The 23,712-nt window shown below is 41.9% G+C and overlaps 1 protein-coding gene across 3 annotated transcripts in view; it reads right to left on the bottom strand.

The window, feature by feature from the left end:
* Window positions 1-23,712, bottom strand: part of btk (Bruton agammaglobulinemia tyrosine kinase) — a 738,635-nt gene that overhangs the window by 270,004 nt on the left and 444,919 nt on the right. For all 3 annotated transcript variants that reach the window (XM_068047893.1, XM_068047894.1, XM_068047895.1), the window contains exons 5-8: window positions 12,131-12,259; window positions 9,177-9,250; window positions 3,838-4,007; window positions 497-559 (exon numbers count right to left, since the gene is read on the bottom strand). In XM_068047893.1, coding sequence (XP_067903994.1) covers window positions 497-559; window positions 3,838-4,007; window positions 9,177-9,250; window positions 12,131-12,259 — 436 coding nt within the window. The remainder of the gene's footprint in view (window positions 1-496; window positions 560-3,837; window positions 4,008-9,176; window positions 9,251-12,130; window positions 12,260-23,712) is intronic.

Genomic DNA, 23,712 nt, shown 5'->3' with positions numbered 1-23,712 from the left:
ACCCCTTTGATAGAGTGTACATTAACCCAAAATACCTACTATCGACACAACATTCAACGGGTACATTAACTTCAGTGCACCCATTGTACAGATTCTCACTTAAAATATTTGACAAAGTCCCATATCCACTGTCTCCACAACAGCCAATGTTTCATCAGCCAATGTACTTTTAACAACCCTTTTTATTTTCTTAGTTTCCCAATTTAAAAGTCAAAATTTCCAATTCTCACCCATCAGAAATATTATGAAACCAGTTGCATTGCAATACCCATCAGGAAGGTTAGCATGGGAAGCATTGCTAAAGATAACCAAATTCATTTTCTTTGGGTCACCTAAAAGGATGGGAACGTAAGTATGCATTCCTCCAGATTTAATTTTTATAATGTTTCATTTTCCCTATTAAAACCTTCTCTACTTTGAGGTGTTTCATCAAAGTACATAATTCCAACATATGAGAATAAGTCCTACCCCAACATCTTTCTGTTGCGCCACTTACTTGTATGTTTCGAGCTTGTTGCCAGATTCCACCACGTAATTACTGGGAATGAAACCTTCTTGTCTGCAGAGGGAAAGAGAGAGACTGGTCAGCCATTTTTGACTGTTTACCACCCCAAGCCCCACACAGATCAGGCCTGGCGTGTATCTGTAGGAGTGGATTGCCCTGAAGATGCTCAACCACCTAATCCTCATTCAACCCGCTACCCCAAATCACAGGCCCAGAGATAAGGGTGAACATTAACTCCATAGTGTGTATCACACAGAGCCCAACCCCATTCATACTAAGCAACACACTCAAAAAAATAAACTGGCACAAGCACGCACGCACACACACACACACACACACACACACACGCATTATTTCTGGCTCCAGATAAACATTATAAATGCATTAAGAACTTTGGAATATAAGAAATAGAAGCAGCAGTAGACCATTCGGCCCTTTGAGCTTACTCCACCATTTAATACAATCAGAGTTGATCTTTTACTTCAATTTCACTTCCCCGCACCTTCTCCATACCCTTTGATTCCCTTAGTACCCAAAAATCTATCGATTATACTCAACAATGAGCATCCACAACTATCTGGGGCAGAGAATTCCAAAGATCTACAACACTTTGAGTGAAGAAGGTTTGCCTCACCTCAGTCCTAAATGATTGACCCCTTATCCTGAGACTATGTCCCTGTGTTCCAGATTCCCCAGCATCTACCCTGTCAAGCCCCTTAAGAATTTTACATGTTTCAATGAGATCACCTTTAATTCTTCTGAACTCCATGGAATATAGGCCTGGTATACTCAGTCTCTACTCATAGGACAATCCAGTCAACCCAGGAATCAGTCTAGTAATCCTTCATTGCATTTCCTTCTAAGGCAAGTATATCCTTCCTTAGGTAAGGAGACCAAAACTGCAGTCCTCCAGTTGCAGTCTCACCAAAACCCTATACATTTGCAGTAAGACTCCAATTCCTTTGTAATAACGGTTAACATGCCATTTTCTTTCCTAATTGCTTGTTGCACGTGCATGTTAACTTTCTGTGATTCATGTACAAGGACACCCAGGTCCATCGGCATACCAACATTTCCCTGTCTCTCTCTCACCATTTAAAAATATTCAGCTTTTCTACTTTTCCTTCCAAAGTGGATAATTTCATACTTCACCACAGTATATTCCATCTGCCATGTTCCTGCTGCTTTGTTTAACCTGTCTATATCCCTTTGCAGCCTCCTCACAGCTTACTTTTCCACCCAAATTTGTATCATCAGCAAATCTGGATGCATTACACTCAGTCCCCTCATCGAAGGCATTAATATATATTGTAAATACCTGAGGCCCAATAACTGATCCTTGCAGTACCCTGCTAGTTACAGCCTGTCAATCCAAATGTGACCCATTTATTCCTACTCTCTGCTTTCTGTCCTTTAACCAATCCTCAATCCATGTGACTATATTGCCCCCAATTCCAGGAGTCCTAATTTGTATAATAACCTCTTGTGTGACACCTTATCGAATGCTTTTTGAAAATCCAAATACACTACTACATCCACCGGTTCCCCCTTATCCATCTTACTAGTTACGTCCTCAAAAATCTTCGACAGATTTGTCAAACACAATTTCCCTTTCATAAATCCACATTGACTCTGCTTAATCATATTATACTTTTCAAAGTGCCCTGTTACCACATCCATGATAATAGATTCCCTGCTACTGATGTCAGGGTAACTGGTGCATAGTTCTATGCTTTCTCTCTCCCTCCTCTTTTGGAAAGCCAGGTTACATTTGATACCTTCCAATTTGCGGGGACTGTACTAGAATCTGGAATTCTGGAAGATCAATTTCCAATGCATCCACCTAGGATGCAGGCCATCAGGTCCAGGGGAATTGTTGACTTTTCATCCCATGAATTTCTCCAGGATGATTTCTTTAGTATTAATAATAATAATATCCATAAGTTCCGAAATCTGCAGCAGAGAAGGAGGCCATTCGGCCCATCATGTCTGCGCTGGCCCACAAGGAGAGCCATCCAGCCTAATCCCTTTTTCCAGTTCTTTGGTCCATAGATTTGTAGGTTATGGCAATTCAAGGGCATATCCAAGTACTTTTTAAGTGTTATGAGGGTTTCTGCCTCGACCACCCTGCCAGACAGACTGTTCCAGATTCCCGCCACCATCTGGGTAAAAAAGTTGCCCCTCGAATCCCCTCTAAACGTCCTACCTCTTACTCTAAATCTATACCCCCTGGTTGTGGACCCCTTAACCAAGAGGAAAAGGGCCTTCCTATCTACTCTATCTAGACCTCTCATAATTTTATACACTTCAATTAGGTCTCTCCTCAGCCTCTGTTCCAAAGAAACAACCCCAGCCTATCCAGTCTTTCCTCATAACTAAAATTCTCCAATCCAGGAACATCCTTGTAAATCTCCTCTGTAACCTCTGTGATACAATCACATCTTTCCTACAATACGGTGATCAGAACTGCACACAGTACTTGTGCTTGAGACAGTTCCAAGGGTATTTTCTGCTCTCTATATTTGGCACTGATTACACACTGTTTCTAATCTCCTCTGCTAATGTCAAGCCCAACCCCTGCGATCACTGCATTAAATTTCTTGTTTCATGTCTCTGCCATTTCCTTATTCCCTGTTATAATTTCACCTGCCTCTGCCATGAAGGGGCCTATGTTTACTTTTGCTACTTTTTCCCTGTCTATATACACTTAGAAACGTTTACAATCTGTTTTTATGTCTCTTGCTAGTTTATTCTCATTCTATTTTCTCTCTTTATCAATTTCTTGGTTATCCTTTTCTGATTTCTAAATTCTTCCCAATCCTCAGGCTTACTACTCTTTTTAGGCAACATTATAAGATTCTTCCTTTAATCTTATACTATCTTTAACTTCTTTAGTTAGCCATGGTAGGACCACTTATCCCATGGGAAAGTGATTCAAACCCTCATGTGCTTCCAACTGCTGTCAGTGGAGAATGCTGTTAGAATCATAGAAATTAAGAGAAAGAAAAAAATCTTCAGGTTAAAGTTTGAGATAAAATCGGAAGCTGGCACTAAAAGCAGACAATAGAGCGAGGCTAAAAATCCTGGTGAAGAGCTCCATTTCCAGTGGTCCTAAGACTGTACAGTCCTAGTCCACACAGATAGTCAGTCATATGTGGCTCCACAGTAGCCGAGGTGCTCAGAAGGGCTGTGTCCCTAGTCTATGTGACCTTAGCCAGATATTCCAGTCCCCCAGCATAGGCTCCCCTTCTGCAGAGATTACACCTTCTGGGAGCCGTGGCTTCACCCAAGCACAAAGCTTGTCAACACTAGTCCCATAATCTCAGATTTACCCGTGCATGTCTCGAGCCTTCCACCAGTGCTGATCCTGGTCATCTAACACAATGTATTCTTCATCTTTCCGGAGTGACAAATCATCGGGATTCATCATTTGGTAATCGTACAGTGCAACCACCACCTTTTTGGTTACTGAGCTCGGCTGGGGAGGTGGGGCCCGTTTCAGCTGGTTGAAGAGAAAGAGAATAACCATTACCCAATGAGCATTAAATAGTTACTTATTAACTATTAACTAATTACCATTAATGAAATAGGAAGGAACCAGTAACTAACAAGTTAACAACCATGGACTAATTACCATACAGCTTGCAGTGTGTAATACTATTTCCAGGGAGGCGATTGTAGCTCCTCCCACTTCCGGGGAGGAGATTGTGGTCCCATTCACTCCTGGGAGAGATGGTAGCTCTGCCTACTCCTGGGAACTGGTGGTGTAGCTCCTTGCACCTCTGGGGAAGGGAGTTGTAGCTCCGCCCACACCTGGGGAGGGGAGGTTGTGGCTCTGCCCACTCCTGGGGAAGAGGAGTGGTAGCTCTGCCCACTCCTGGGGAAAGGAAAGTTGGAGCTCCACCCACTCCTGGGGAAAGGGAGGTGTAGCTCCGCCCCTCCTGTTGAAGGGGCATTGGAGCTCTGCCCTCACCTGTGGAAGGGGAGGGGGAGTTTTAGTTCCACCTAATCATGGGGATGGGGAGGAGAGTTTCAGCTCCGCCCACACTTGGTGAAGGTGATGTGGGGTGAGTGTACATGAGGCCATGTCCAGACAATACTGTGTTATATTTTATATTTAGAGATACAGCACTGAAACAGGCCCTTTGGCCCACCGAGTCTGTGCCAACCATCAGCCACCCATTTATACTAATCCTACATTAATCCCATATTCTCTACCACATCCCCTCAATTCCCCGACCACCTACCTACACTAGGGGCAATTTACAATGGTCAATTTACCTATCAACCTGCAAGTCTTTGGCTGTGGGAGGAAACCGGAACACCCGGCAGAAACCCATGCGGTGACAGGGAAATCTTGCAAACTCCGCACAGGCAGTGCCCAGAATCGAACCCGGGTCGCTGGCGCTGTGAGGCTGCGGTGCTAACCACTGCACCACTGTGTTGGGAGAGATGAGAAATGATGTGCTGTCACATCCAATGTATCATTTTTATTGACTCAAACTTGCCATGTACAGGCAGTGGCGTAGCGGTATTATCACTGGAATAGTAACCCAAAGACCCAGGGTATTGATCTGGAGACATGGGTTCAAATCCCACCACAGCAAAAGGTGGATTTTGAATTTAATTAAAATCTGGAATTAAAAGCTAGTCTAATGATGGCCATGAAACCATTATCGATTGTTGTAAAAACCCATCTGGTTCACTAATGTCCTTTAGGGAAGGAAATCTGCTGTCCTTACCTGGTCTGGCCTACATATGACTCCAGACCCACAGCAATGTGGTTGTCTCTTACATGCCCTCTGAAATGGCCTGGCAAGCCACTCAGTTGTCACTACACAGTCAATAAAAAGGAATGAAACCAGACGGACCACCCGGCATCGACCTAGGCACCGGAAACAACAACAGCAAACCCAGCCCTGTCAACCCTGCAAAGTCCTCCTTACTAACATCTGGGGGCTTGTGCCAAAGTTGGGAGAGCTGTCCCACAGACTAGTCAAGCAACATCCTGACATAGTCATACTCACGGAATCATACCTTACAGACAATGTCCCAGACACTGCAATCACTATCCCTGGGTATGCCCTGTCCCACCAGCAGGACAGACCCTGCAGAGGTGGTGGGACAGTGGTCTACAGTAGGGAGGGAGTTGCCCTGGGAGTCCTGAACATTGACTCCAGACCCCATGAAGTCTCATGGCATCAGGTCAAACATGGGAAAGGTAACCTCCTGCTGATTACCACCTACCGCCCTCCCTCAGCTGATGAATCAGTAGTCCTCCATGTTGAACACCACTTGGAGGAAACACTGAGGGTGGCAAGGGCACAAAATGTACTCTGGGTGGGGTCTTCAATGTCCATCACCAAGACTGGCTCGGTAGCACCACGGCTGACCGGGCTGGCTGAGTACTAAAGAACATAGCTGCTAGCCTGGGTCTGCGGCAGGTGGTGGGGGGAACCGACACGAGGGAAAAACATACTTGACCTTGTCCTCACCAATCTGCCGGCCGCAGAGGCTTCTGCCATGACTGTATCGGTAGGAGTGACCACTGCACCGTCCTTGTGGAGACGAAGTCCCGCCTTCACATTGAGGATACCGTCCATCGTGTTGTGTGGCTAAATGGGATAGATTTCGAACAGATCTAGCAATGCAAAACTGGGCATCCATGAGGCGCTGTGGGCCATCAGCAGCAGCAGAATTGTACTCAACCACAATCTGTAACCTCATGGCCCGGCATATCCCCCACTCTACCATTACCATCAAGTCAGGAGACCAACCCTGGTTCAATGAAGAGTGCAGGAGGGCATGCCAGGAGCAGCACCAGGCATACTTCAAAATGAGGTGTCAACCTGGTGAAGCTACAACCCAGGACTATCTGCATGCCAAACTGCATAAGCAGCATGCGATAGACAGAGCTAAGCGATCCCATAACCAACGGATCAGATCTAAGCTCTGCAGTCCTGCAACATCCAGTCGTGAATAGTGGTGGACAATTAAACAACTAACTGGAGGAGGTGACTCCACAAATATCCCCATCCTCAGTGAAGGGGAAGCCCAGCACATCAGTGCGAAAGATAAGGATGAAGCATTTGCAACAATCTTAAGCCAGAAGTGCCGAGTTGATGATCCATCTCAGCCCCCTCCTGAAGTCCCCAGCATTACAGATGCCAGACTTCAGCCAATTCGATTCACTCCGCGTGATATCAAGAAACGACTGAAGGCATCGGATACTGCAAATGCTATGGACCCTGACAATATTCCGGCAATAGTACTGAAGACCTGTGCTCCAGAACTTGCCACACCCCTAGCCAAGCTGTTCCAGTACAGCTACAAGACTGGCATCTACCCGGCAATGTGGAAAATTGCCCAGGTATGTCCTGTACACAAAAAGCAGGACAAGTCCAACACGGCCAATTACTGCCCCATCAGCCTACTCTCAATCATCAGTAAAGTGATGGAAGGGGTCATCAACAGTGCCGTCAAGCAGCACTTGCTTAGCAATAACCTGCTCAGTGATGCTCAGTTTGGGTTCCGCCAGGGCCACTCAGCTCCTGACCTCATTACAGCCTTGGTTCAAACATGGACAAAAGAGCTGAACACACGAGGTGAGGTGAGAGTGACTGCTCTTGACATCAAGGCAGCATTTGACCGAGTATGGCATCAAGGAGCCCTGGCAAAACTGGAGTCAATGGGAATCAGGGGGAAAACTCTCTGCTGGTTGGAGTCAGACCTAGTGAAAAGGAAGATGGTTGTGGTTGTTGGAGGTCAATCATCTGAGCTCCAGGACATCAGTGCAGGAGTTCCTCAGGGTAGTGTCCTAGGCCCAACCATCTTCAGCTGCTTCATCAATGACCTTCCTTCAATCATAAGGTCAAAAGTGGGAATGTTCACTGATCATTGCACAATGTTCAGCACCATTCGCAACTCCTGAAATACTGAAGCAGTCCGTGTAGAAATGCAGCAAGACCTGGACAATATCCAGTCTTGGGCTGATAAATGGCAAGTAACATTCGTGCCACACAAGTGCCAGGCAATGATCATCTCCAACAAGGTAGAATCTAACCATCTCCTCTTGACATTCAACGGCATTACCATCGCTGAATCCCCCACTATCAACATCCTGGGGGCTACCATTGACCACAAACTGAACTGGAGCAGCCATATAAATACCGTGGCTACAAGAGCAGGTCAGAAGCTAGGAATCCTGAGGCGAGTAACTCATCTCCTGACTCCCCAAATACTGTCCACTATCTACAAGGCACAAGTCAGGAGTGTGATGGAATACTCTCCACTTGCCTGGATGGGTGCAGCTCCAACAACACTCAAGACGCTCGACACCATCCAGGACAAAGCAGCCCGCTTGATTGGCACCTCATCTACAAACATTCACTCCCTCCACCACCGATGCACAGTGGCAGCAGTGTGTACCATCTACAAGATGCACTGCAGCAATGCACCAAGGCTACTTAGACAGCACCTTCCAAACCCGTGACCTCTACCAACTAGAAGGACAAGGGCAGCAAATACATGGGAACATCACCACCAGCAAGTTCCCCTCCAAGTCACACACCATCCTGACTTGGAACTATATTGCTGTTCCTTCACTGTCGCTGGGTCAAAATCCTGGAACTCCCTTCCTAACAGCACTGTGGGTGTACCTGCCCCACATGAACTGCAGCGGTTCAAGAAGGCAGCTCACCACCACCTTCTCAAGGGCAATTAGGGATGGGCAATAAATGCTGGCATAGCCAGCGACGCCCACATCCCATGAATGAATAAAAAAAAATCTGCTCCCAAGGTCAGGGGTCAGGCCAGAACAATTGTTCTTTCCACAGCATGGAAGCATCACCCACTGAAGACTTGGAAACACAAGTGGGAGACGGGAAGTCTCATGGTCTGGATTCTCTCCCAGCCCCTCAGAGAACAAGTTGCTTCACGGTCACTTCAGCCCTTGCCCCCAAACCCCCGTGACCCCTGCCCACCACCAACCAAAAATTATGGGACACTCATCTTCTGTCCCTCACTTTTACTGAGGGCATCTGTGACACTAGCAGCAGCACTGTCTTTGTTCACTCTTCATGATTTGCTGGTTTGGCATTAATAAGGCCCGAGGCCCAATATCAGGGGAATTTCAAGCCTCACCATTCAGATGCAGAGACACCCTGTATTCCCCATCCAGCACCCCCTTCACCCGAGTGAGACAGAAACAAAGAGCAGCAGACAGACAGGGAGACAAAGAGAGAGAGTGACAGGCAGAGAGTGATACACAGAGAGAAAGAGAGAGTGAGACAGAGAGAAAGGGGAGAGTCACAGAGTAAGAGAGTCAGACAGAGACAGGGACAGAGTGACAGCCAGAGACAGACAGCGAGAAAGAGAGTGGCAGAGAGAGAAAAAGTGAGTCAGAGACAAAGACACACAGTCAGAAAGGGACAGTCACAGAGTGAGAAAGACAGAGACGGAGGCAGAGAGAGACAGAGACAGAGATAGTTATATAGACAGTAGGAGAGACAGAACGAGAAAGATAAAGACAGAGTGAGGGAGAGAGACAGAGATAGACAGTGAGATGGAGAGTGAGTGAGAGAGACTAATTGAGAAACTGAGTGAGTGAGAGAGCAAGTATGAGAGGGTAATAATGAGGACATGCAGCATGTGGTGGAGCCAGGATACTTGCCTGTTGCTGTTCTTCCACTGGAGTTGGAGGAAGGGGTTTTCTGGATTTACGCCGAGAATGCCCTGATGAAAGAGCTGCAACCAAAATATCTTGAAATTATTTCTTCACATGTTACCTTTCCTCAAATTCTTGTTCAGTTCCAATAAATGTACAGTGTACATTGTCGTGTACAGATTGACTCAGTTGGTAGAACTCTCACCTCTCAATTCAAAGATCAAGTGTTTAAAACTTGTACCACCTGTCTGTATTACAGAGCAAGTGTTGCACTGTCAGGCAAACAGTGAAACCAAGACCCAAACTACCTATTCTGGTGGTTCAGGTAGGAATAAAGGAATCATAGAAAGTTTAAGGCAAGGAAAGAGGCCACTTAGCTCATCGTGTCTGTGACAGCTGATAAACGATCCACCCATTCTAATCCCACCTTCCAGCATTTGGTCCGTAACACTGCAGATTATGGTATATTGATTGAGGTGTATATTCAGACCCATTTTGAATGAGTTGAGGGTCTTCCAGACCATCACCACCCTCTGGGTGTAAAAGATTTTCCTCATCTCCCCTCTAATTTTTCTACCAATCACTTAAATTCTATGCCCCCTCGTCACTGACCTCTCTGCTAAGGTGAATAGACCTTCACCTCCACTCTATCCAGGCCCCTCAAAATTTCGTACATTTCAATCAGATCTCCCCTTAGCCTTCTCTGTTCCAAAAAGAATTCCAGACTATCCAATATTTCCACATAGCTGCATTTTTGCAGTCCTGGCAACATCCTCATAAATCTCCTCTGTACCCTCTCTAGTGCAAATACATCCTTTCTGTAATGAGGTGACTAGAACTGAACACAGTACTCAAGTTGTGGCCTAACCAATGAGTTCCAACATAACCTCCCTGCTCTTGTATCCTATACTTGAGCTAATAATGGAAAGGATTCCATCTGACTTCTTAACCATCTTATCAACCTGTCCTGCTACCTTCAGGGATCTGTGGACATTCACTCCAAGGTCTCTCACTTCCTCTACACTTCTCAGTATTTTCCTATTAATCATGTATTTCTTTGCCTTGTTTGACCTCCCCAAATGCATCACCTCACACTTCTCCAGGTTGAATTCGATTTGCCACTTTTCTGCCCATCTGACCAGACCATCAATATCTTCCTGCGGCCTACAGCTATCCTCCTCGCTATCCACCACACGGCCAATCTTTGTGTCATGCGCAAACTTCTTGATCATGCCCCCTACATTTACGTCCAAATCGTTAATATCCAAAAAGCAGGGGACCCAGTTCTGAGCCCTGTGGAACGCCACTGGAAACAGCCCTCCAGTTGCTAAAACACCCATCAACAATTACCCTTTGTTTTCTGACACTGAGCCAATTTTGTATCCACCTTGCTGCATTTCCCTGGATCCCATGGGATTTTATTTTTTTAACCAGTCTGCCATGTGGGACCTTGTCAAAAGCCTTGCTCAAACCCATGTAGACCACATCAACTGCACTCCCCATATCTATCTTCCTTGTTACTTCTTCAAAAAATTCAATCAAGTTGGTCAAACAAGATCTTCCCTTAACAAATCCATGCTGACTGTCCTTTATTAACCTGTGACAGTTTATCCTGTCTCTCAGAATAGATTCCAATAATTTGCCCACTACTGAGGTTAGACTGACTGGTCTGTAATTATTTGGTCTATCCTTCGCTCCCTTTTTAAACAGAGGTGCAACGTTAGCAATTCTTCAATTGTCCAGCACCACATCTGTATCCAGTGAGGACTGGAAAATGATGGTCAGACCCTCTGCTATTTCCTCTCTTGCTTCTTTTAACAGCCTAGGATACATTTCATTTGGCCCTGGTGATTTATCAACTTTCAAGGATACTAATCCCATTAATACTTCCTCTCTCCCTGTTACTTGTGGACATAGATGGGCATGGTCTATCTTTCCGATGAATGAACCGAGGTCCTTTCTGCCCACTCAGGTGGACATAAAAGATTCCATGACCACTATTAGAAGAGAGGGTGAGTTCTTTTCGGAGTCCTGGCCAATATTTATCCCTCAACTAATATCACTAAAACAAATTATCTGGTCATTGTCACATTGCTGTTTGTGGGATCTTGTGGTATGCAAATTGGCTGCTGTGTTTCCTACATTACAACAGTGACTACACTTCAAAAAGTACTTTACTGGCTGTGAAACACCTTGAGACCTCCTGACGTCCTGAAAAACACTTTGAAAAGCAAGTTCTTTCTTGGTCAGTGTCCTGGACAGAGGGCTGGAACCCCACTGCTTTTCTTCATATAGTGCCACTGGATCTTTTACATCCACTTGAGAGGGAAGAAATGACTTCATCTCATTTGAAAGATAGCACCTCCAGTAATACAGCACTCCCTCATGTGACTTTGTGCTTAAGTCTCTGGAGTGGGATTTGAACTCAGGACCTTCTGACTCAGAGGTCAGAATGCTAAGACAGAGCCATGACTGATAAGAGGAATGCTGTGCATAGCGCCTATCCCTGTACCCAGGGGTGAACCACAGTCGTTCATATTCCTACCCTGAGCCAAGTGCCATCTACTGATTTCTAACAAGGACCCCACACGTCACCAGCCTGTTACAAATCAGATCAAGCTCCTCTGGTGGACCAAGGTGTGAATGTACCAATGGCTTTGAACCAGAGCTCGTTGGGAGTTTGTGCAGTACCAGGAATACAACATCTGGCTTCAGTAGCGCTCTGGGCTAGACAAAGAGAAAATTTGACAGGAGCTTCCACCACTGATCCTTCTCGAGCACAGGAGTATGCCGGACTGCAAACCCCACTGCGTTCCATTAATCTGCTATTTAGGGGCAAGCATTAGGCTCCCTGGGAAAGGGCTCCTTGGTGTGGATTATGGAGATGTAACCCAGGGAGAGTCAGTGAAGAGAAGAAAGGAAAATACTGCCCATAATCTGTAAAAGACGAAGATTCTCACAGGAATTCATGGCCTGGATGATGCAACAACCAGGTGCATTTTTGGCTGACTGTTGACAGCAGGACCATTCTCCTTCCATCCAGAAATGCGGGTGGTATTTCTGCATCAACTCCAGATTGAACCGGATTTCTGAAAACAGGACACAAATAAAATCAGGAAAAGAGATGGGAGATCATGAGACCCAGTTTCCGACCATATTAATACCCATCAATTAGCATACAGATTAATCTCCCAATTACCGCCACACTAATTAACACACAGATTAACACACTGCTGACTATCACACAGATTAACACACTGCTGATTATTACATAGATTAACACACTGCTGACTATCACACAGATTAACACACTGCTGACTATCACACAGATTAACACACTGCTGATTATTACATAGCTAACACACTGCTGACTATCACACAGATTAACACACTGCTGACTATCACATAGATTAACACACTGCTGACTATCACACAGATTAACACACTGCTGACTATCACATAGATTAACACACTGCTGACTATCACACAGATTAACACACTGCTGATTATCACACAGATTAACACACTGCTGACTATCACACAGATTAACACACTGCTGACTATCACATAGATTAACACACTGCTGACTATCACACAGATTAACACACTGCTGATTATTACACAGATTAACACACTGCTGACTATCACATAGATTAACACACTGCTGACTATCACACAGATTAACACACTGCTGATTATTACACAGATTAACACACTGCTGACTATCACATAGATTAACACACTGCTGACTATCACACAGATTAACACACTGCTGATTATTACATAGATTAACACACTGCTGACTATCACACAGATTAAAACACTGCTGACTATCACACAGATTAACACACTGCTGATTATCACACAGATTAACACACTACTGACTATCACACAGATTAACACACTGCTGACGATCACACAGATCAACACACTGCTGAGAATCACACAGATTAACACACTGCTGATTAACAAACAGATTAACACACAGCTGCCTATCACACAGATTAACACACTACTGATTATCAAACAGATTAACACACTGCTGACTATCACACAGATTAACACACTACTGACTATCACACAGATTAACACACTACTGATTATTACATAGATTAACACACTGCTGACTATCACACAGATTAACACACTGCTGACTATCACATAGATTAACACACTGCTGACTATCACACAGATTAACACACTGCTGATTATTACATAGATTAACACACTGCTGACTATCACACAGATTAAGACACTGCTGACTATCACATAGATTAACACACTGCTGACTATCACACAGATTAACACACTGCTGATTATTACATAGATTAACACACAGCTGACTATCACACAGATTAACACACTGCTGACTATCACATAGATTAACACACTGCTGACTATCACACAGATTAACACACTGCTGATTATTACATAGATTAACACACTGCTGACTATCACACAGATTAACACACTGCTGATTATTACATAGATTAACACACTGCTGACTATCACACAGATTAAAACACTGCTGATTATCACACAGATTAACACACTGCTGATTATCACACAGATTAACACACTACTGACTATCACACAGATTAACACACTGCTGACGATCACACAGATTAACACACTGCTGATTATCACACAGATTAACACACTACTGACTATCACACAGATTAACACACTACTGACTATCACACAGATTAACACACTGCTGACGATCACACAGATTAACACACTACTGATTATCACACAGATTAACACACTGCTGATTATCACACAGATTAACACACTACTGACTATCACACAGATTAACACACTGCTGACGATCACACAGATTAACACACTGCTGATTATCACACAGATTAACACACTACTGACTATCACACAGATTAACACACTGCTGACTATCACACAGATCAACACACTGCTGAGAATCACACAGATTAACACACTGCTGATTAACAAACAGATTAACACACAGCTGCCTATCACACAGATTAACACACTACTGACTATCAAACAGATTAACACACTGCTGATTATCACACAGATTAACACAATGCTGACGATCACACAGGTTAACACACTACTGACTATCACACAGATTAACACACTACTGATTATTACATAGATTAACACACTGCTGACTATCACACAGATTAACACAATGCTGAGAATCACACAGATTAACACACTGCTGATTATCACACAGATTAACACACTGCTGATTATCACACAGATTAACACAATGCTGACGATCACACAGATAAACACACTACTGACTATCACACAGATTAACACACTACTGACTATCACACAGATTAACACACTGCTGATTATCACACAGATTAACACACCACTGACTATCACACAGATTAACACACTGCTGATGATCACACAGATTAACACACTACTGACTATCACACAGATTAACACAATGCTGAGAATCACACAGATTAACACAATGCTGACGATCACACAGATTAACACACTGCTGATTATCACACAGATTAACACAATGCTGACGATCACACAGATAAACACACTACTGACTATCACACAGATTAACACACTACTGACTATCACACAGATTAACACACTGCTGATGATCACACAGATTAACACACCACTGACTATCACACAGATTAACACAATGCTGAGAATCACACAGATTAACACACTGCTGATTATCACACAGATTAACACACTGCTGATTATCACACAGATTAACACAATGCTGACGATCACACAGATTAACACACTGCTGACTATCACACAGATTAACACACTACTGACTATCACACAGATTAACACAATGCTGAGAATCACACAGATTAACACACTGCTGATTATCACACAGATTAACACACTGCTGATTATCACACAGATTAACACAATGCTGACGATCACACAGATTAACACACTGCTGATGATCACACAGATTAACACACTACTGACTATCACACAGATTAACACAATGCTGAGAATCACACAGATTAACACACTGCTGATTATCACACAGATTAACACACTGCTGATTATCACACAGATTAACACAATGCTGACGATCACACAGATTAACACACTACTGACTATCACACAGATTAACACAATGCTGAGAATCACACAGATTAACACACTGCTGATTATCACACAGATTAACACACTGCTGATTATCACACAGATTAACACACTGCTGATTATCACACAGATTAACACACTGCTGATTATCACACAGATTAACACACTACTGACTATCACACAGATTAACACAATGCTGAGAATCACACAGATTAACACACTGCTGATTATCACACAGATTAACACACTGCTGACTATCACACAGATTAACACACTGCTGACTATCACACAGATTAACACACTGCTGACTATCACACAGATTAACACACTGCTGATTATCACACAGATTAACACACTGCTGACTATCACACAGATTAACACACTGCTGACTATCACACAGATTAACACACTGCTGATTATCACACAGATTAACACACTGCTGACTATCACACAGATTAACACACTGCTGACTATCACACAAATCAACACACTGCTGATTATCACACAGATTAACACACTGCTGATTATCACACAGATCAACACACTACTGACTATCACACAGATTAACACACTGCTGACTATCACACAGATTAACACACTGCTGACTATCACACAAATCAACACACTGCTGATTATCACACAGATTAACACACTGCTGACTATCACACAGATTAACACACTGCTGACTATCACACAAATCAACACACTGCTGACGATCACACAGATTAACACACTGCTGACTAACACACAGATTAACACACTGCTTATTATCACACAGATTAACACACTGCTGACTATCACACAGATTAACACACTGCTGACTAACACACAGATTAACACACTGCTGACGATCACACAGATTAACACACTGCTGATTATCACACAGATTAAAACACTGCTGATTATCACACAGATTAACACACTGCTGATTATCACACAGATTAAAACACTGCTGATTATCACACAGATTAACACACAGCTGACTATCACACAGATTAACACACTGCTGACTAACACACAGATTAACACACTGCTGATTATCACACAGATTAAAACACTGCTGATTATCACACAGATTAACACACAGCTGACTATCACACAGATTAACACACTACTGACTATCACACAGATTAACACACTGCTGATTATCACACAGATTAACACACTGCTGACGATCACACAGATTAACACACTGCTGACTAACACACAGATTAACACACTGCTGATTATCACACAGATTAAAACACTGCTGATTATCACACAGATTAACACACTGCTGATTATCACACAGATTAAAACACTGCTGATTATCACACAGATTAACACACTGCTGACGATCACACAGATTAACACACTGCTGATTATCACACAGATTAAAACACTGCTGATTATCACACAGATTAAAACACTGCTGATTATCACACAGATTAACACACTGCTGATTATCACACAGATTAACACACTGCTGATTATCACACAGATTAACACACTGCTGATTATCACACAGATTAAAACACTGCTGATTATCACGCAGATTAAAACACTGCTGATTATCACACAGATTAACACACTGCTGATTATCACACAGATTAAAACACTGCTGATTATCACACAGATTAACACACTGCTGATTATCACACAGATTAACACACTGCTGATTATCACACAGATTAAAACACTGCTGATTATCACACAGATTAACACACTGCTGATTATCACACAGATTAAAACACTGCTGATTATCACACAGATTAAAACACTGCTGATTATCACACAGATTAACACACTGCTGACGATCACACAGATTAACACACTGCTGATTATCACACGGATTAAAACACTGCTGATTATCACACAGATTAACACACTGCTGACGATCACACAGATTAACACACTGCTGATTATCACACAGATTAAAACACTGCTGATTATCACACAGATTAACACACTGCTGATTATCACACAGATTAAAACACTGCTGATTATCACACAGATTAACACACTGCTGATTATCACACAGATTAACACACTGCTGACTATCACACCGATTAACACACTGCTGACTAACACACAGATTAACACACTGCTGATTATCACACAGATTAAAACACTGCTGATTATCACACAGATTAACACACTGCTGATTATCACACAGATTAACACACTGCTGATTATCACACAGATTAACACACTGCTGATTATCACACAGATTAACACACTGCTGATTATCACACAGATTAAAACACTGCTGATTATCACACAGATTAACACACTGCTGATTATCACACAGATTAAAACACTGCTGATTATCACACAGATTAACACACAGCTGACTATCACACAGATTAACACACTACTGACTATCACACAGATTAACACACTGCTGATTATCACACAGATTAACACACTGCTGACGATCACACAGATTAACACACTGCTGACTAACACACAGATTAACACACTGCTGATTATCACACAGATTAACACACTGCTGACGATCACACAGATTAACACACTGCTGACTAACACACAGATTAACACACTGCTGATTATCACACAGATTAACACACTGCTGATTATCACACAGATTAAAACACTGCTGATTATCACACAGATTAACACACTGCTGATTATCACACAGATTAAAACACTGCTGATTATCACACAGATTAACACACTGCTGACGATCACACAGATTAACACACTGCTGATTATCACACAGATTAACACACTGCTGATTATCACACAGATTAACACACTGCTGATTATCACACAGATTAAAACACTGCTGATTATCACACAGATTAACACACTGCTGATTATCACACAGATTAAAACACTGCTGATTATCACACGGATTAAAACACTGCTGATTATCACACAGATTAACACACTGCTGACGATCACACAGATTAACACACTGCTGATTATCACACAGATTAACACACTGCTGATTATCACACAGATTAACACACTGCTGATTATCACACAGATTAACACACTGCTGATTATCACACAGATTAACACACTGCTGATTATCACACAGATTAAAACACTGCTGATTATCACACAGATTAACACACAGCTGACTATCACACAGATTAACACACTGCTGACTAACACACAGATTAACACACTGCTGACGATCACACAGATTAACACACTGCTGATTATCACACACATTAAAACACTGCTGATTATCACACAGATTAACACACTGCTGATTATCACACAGATTAAAACACTGCTGATTATCACACAGATTAACACACAGCTGACTATCACACAGATTAACACACTGCTGACTAACACACAGATTAACACACTGCTGATTATCACACAGATTAAAACACTGCTGATTATCACACAGATTAACACACAGCTGACTATCACACAGATTAACACACTACTGACTATCACACAGATTAACACACTGCTGATTATCACACAGATTAACACACTGCTGACTAACACACAGATTAACACACTGCTGATTATCACACAGATTAAAACACTGCTGATTATCACACAGATTAACACACTGCTGATTATCACACAGATTAAAACACTGCTGATTATCATACAGATTAACACACTGCTGACGATCACACAGATTAACACACTGCTGATTATCACACAGATTAAAACACTGCTGATTATCACACAGATTAACACACTGCTGATTATCACACAGATTAAAACACTGCTGATTATCACACAGATTAACACACTGCTGATTATCACACAGATTAACACACTGCTGATTATCACACAGATTAAAACACTGCTGATTATCACACAGATTAACACACTGCTGATTATCACACAGATTAACACACTGCTGATTATCACACAGATTAAAACACTGCTGATTATCACACAGATTAACACACTGCTGATTATCACACAGATTAAAACACTGCTGATTATCACACAGATTAACACACTGCTGATTATCACACAGATTAACACACTGCTGATTATCACACAGATTAAAACACTGCTGATTATCACACAGATTAACACACTGCTGATTATCACACAGATTAAAACACTGCTGATTATCACACAGATTAACACACAGCTGACTATCACACAGATTAACACACTGCTGACTAACACACAGATTAAAACACTGCTGATTATCACACAGATTAAAACACTGCTGATTATCACACAGATTAACACACTGCTGACGATCACACAGATTAACACACTGCTGATTATCACACGGATTAAAACACTGCTGATTATCACACAGATTAACACACTGCTGACGATCACACAGATTAACACACTGCTGATTATCACACAGATTAAAACACTGCTGATTATCACACAGATTAACACACTGCTGATTATCACACAGATTAAAACACTGCTGATTATCACACAGATTAACACACTGCTGATTATCACACAGATTAACACACTGCTGACTATCACACAGATTAACACACTGCTGACTAACACACAGATTAACACACTGCTGATTATCACACAGATTAAAACACTGCTGATTATCACACAGATTAACACACTGCTGATTATCACACAGATTAACACACTGCTGATTATCACACAGATTAACACACTGCTGATTATCACACAGATTAAAACACTGCTGATTATCACACAGATTAACACACTGCTGATTATCACACAGATTAAAACACTGCTGATTATCACACAGATTAACACACAGCTGACTATCACACAGATTAACACACTACTGACTATCACACAGATTAACACACTGCTGATTATCACACAGATTAACACACTGCTGACGATCACACAGATTAACACACTGCTGACTAACACACAGATTAACACACTGCTGATTATCACACAGATTAACACACTGCTGACGATCACACAGATTAACACACTGCTGACTAACACACAGATTAACACACTGCTGATTATCACACAGATTAACACACTGCTGATTATCACACAGATTAAAACACTTCTGATTATCACACAGATTAACACACTGCTGATTATCACACAGATTAAAACACTGCTGATTATCACACAGATTAACACACTGCTGATTATCACACAGATTAACACACTGCTGATTATCACACAGATTAACACACTGCTGATTATCACACAGATTAAAACACTGCTGATTATCACACAGATTAACACACTGCTGATTATCACACAGATTAAAACACTGCTGATTATCACACGGATTAAAACACTGCTGATTATCACACAGATTAACACACTGCTGATTATCACACAGATTAACACACTGCTGATTATCACACAGATTAACACACTGCTGATTATCACACAGATTAAAACACTGCTGATTATCACACAGATTAACACACTGCTGATTATCACACAGATTAAAACACTGCTGATTATCACACAGATTAACACACTGCTGACGATCACACAGATTAACACACTGCTGATTATCACACAGATTAACACACTGCTGATTATCACACAGATTAACACACTGCTGATTATCACACAGATTAACACACTGCTGATTATCACACAGATTAAAACACTGCTGACTATCACACAGATTAACACACTACTGACTATCACACAGATTAACACACTGCTGATTATCACACAGATTAACACACTGCTGATTATCACACAGATTAACACACTACTGACTATCACACAGATTAACACACTGCTGACGATCACACAGATTAACACACTGCTGATTATCACACAGATCAACACACTACTGACTATCACACAGATTAACACACAGCTGATTATCACACAGATTAACACACTGCTGATTAACAAACAGATTAACACACTGCTGACTATCACACAGATTAACACACTGCTGATTATCACACAGATTAACACACTGCTGATTATCACACAGATTAACACACTGCTGACTATCACACAGATAAACACACTACTGACGATCACACAAATCAACACACAGCTGCCTATCACACAGATTAACACACTGCTGACTATCACACAGATTAACACACTGCTGATTAACAAACAGATTAACACACTGCTGACTATCACACAGATTAACACACTGCTGATTATCACACAGATTAACACACTGCTGATTAACAAACAGATTAACACACTGCTGACTATCACACAGATTAACACACTGCTGACTATCACACAGATTAACACACTGCTGATTATCACACAGATTAACACACTGCTGACTATCACACAGATTAACACACTGCTGACTATCACACAGATTAACACACTGCTGATTAACAAACAGATTAACACACTGCTGACTATCACACAGATTAACACACTGCTGACGATCACACAAATCAACACACAGCTGCCTATCACACAGATTAACACACTGCTGACTATTACACAGATTAACACACTGCTGACTATCACACAGATTAACACACTGCTGATTAACAAACAGATTAACACACTGCTGACTATCACACAGATTAACACACTGCTGATTAACAAACAGATTAACACACTGCCGACTATCACACAGATTAACACACTGCTGATTATCACACAGATTAACACACTGCTGATTATCACACAGATTAACACACTGCTGATTATCACACAGATTAACACACTGCTGACTATCACACAGATAAACACACTACTGACGATCACACAAATCAACACACAGCTGCCTATCACACAGATTAACACACTGCTGATTAACAAACAGATTAACACACTGCTGACTATCACACAGATTAACACACTGCTGACTATCACACAGATTAACACACTGCTGATTATCACACAGATTAACACACTGCTGATTAACAAACAGATTAACACACTGCTGACTATCACACAGATTAACACACTGCTGATTATCACACAGATTAACACACTGCTGATTAACAAACAGATTAACACACTGCTGACTATCACACAGATTAACACACTGCTGACTATCACACAGATTAACACACTGCTGATTAACAAACAGATTAACACACTGCTGACTATCACACAGATTAACACACTGCTGATTAGCACACAGATTAACACACTGCTGATTATCACACAGATTAACACACTGCTGACTATCACACAGATTAACACACTGCTGATTATCACACAGATTAACACACTGCTGAGGATCACACAGATTAACACACTGCTGATTATCACACAGATTAACACACTGCTGATTATCACACAGATTAACACACTGCTGATTATCACACAGATTAAAACACTGCTGATTATCACACAGATTAACACACTGCTGACGATCACACAGATTAACACACTGCTGATTATCACACAGATTAACACACTGCTGATTATCACACAGATTAAAACACTGCTGATTATCACACAGATTAACACACTGCTGACGATCACACAGATTAACACACTGCTGATTATCACACAGATTAACACACTGCTGATTATCACACAGATTAAAACACTGCTGATTATCACACAGATTAACACACTGCTGACGATCACACAGATTAACACACTGCTGATTATCACACAGATTAACACACTGCTGATTATCACACAGATTAACACACTGCTGATTATCACACAGATTAAAACACTGCTGATTATCACACAGATTAACACACTGCTGACGATCACACAGATTAACACACTGCTGATTATCACACAGATTAAAACACTGCTGACTATTACACAGATTAACACACTACTGACTATCACACAGATTAACACACTGCTGATTATCACACAGATTAACACACTGCTGATTATCACACAGATTAACACACTACTGATTATCACACAGATTAACACACTGCTGACTATCACACAGATTAACACACTACTGACTATCACACAGATTAACACACTGCTGATTATCACACAGATTAACACACTGCTGATTATCACACAGATTAACACACTACTGACTATCACACAGATTAACACACTGCTGACGATCACACAGATTAACACACTGCTGATTATCACACAGATCAACACACTACTGACTGTCACACAGATTAACACACAGCTGATTATCACACAGATTAACACACTGCTGATTAACAAACAGATGAACACACTGCTGACTATCACACAGATTAACACACTGCTGATTATCACACAGATTAACACACTGCTGATTATCACACAGATTAACACACTGCTGACTATCACACAGATAAACACACTACTGACGATCACACAAATCAACACACAGCTGCCTATCACACAGATTAACACACTGCTGACTATCACACAGATTAACACACTGCTGATTAACAAACAGATTAACACACTGCTGATTATCACACAGATTAACACACTGCTGATTAACAAACAGATTAACACACTGCTGACTATCACACAGATTAACACACTGCTGACTATCACACAGATTAACACACTGCTGATTATCACACAGATTAACACACTGCTGACTATCACACAGATTAACACACTGCTGACTATCACACAGATTAACACA

This window comes from Heterodontus francisci, chromosome 15 (genome assembly GCF_036365525.1).
Source record: "Heterodontus francisci isolate sHetFra1 chromosome 15, sHetFra1.hap1, whole genome shotgun sequence".
In the NCBI taxonomy this organism is placed as follows: domain Eukaryota; kingdom Metazoa; phylum Chordata; class Chondrichthyes; order Heterodontiformes; family Heterodontidae; genus Heterodontus; species Heterodontus francisci.
This window is presented reverse-complemented; position numbering and strand designations above follow the sequence as displayed.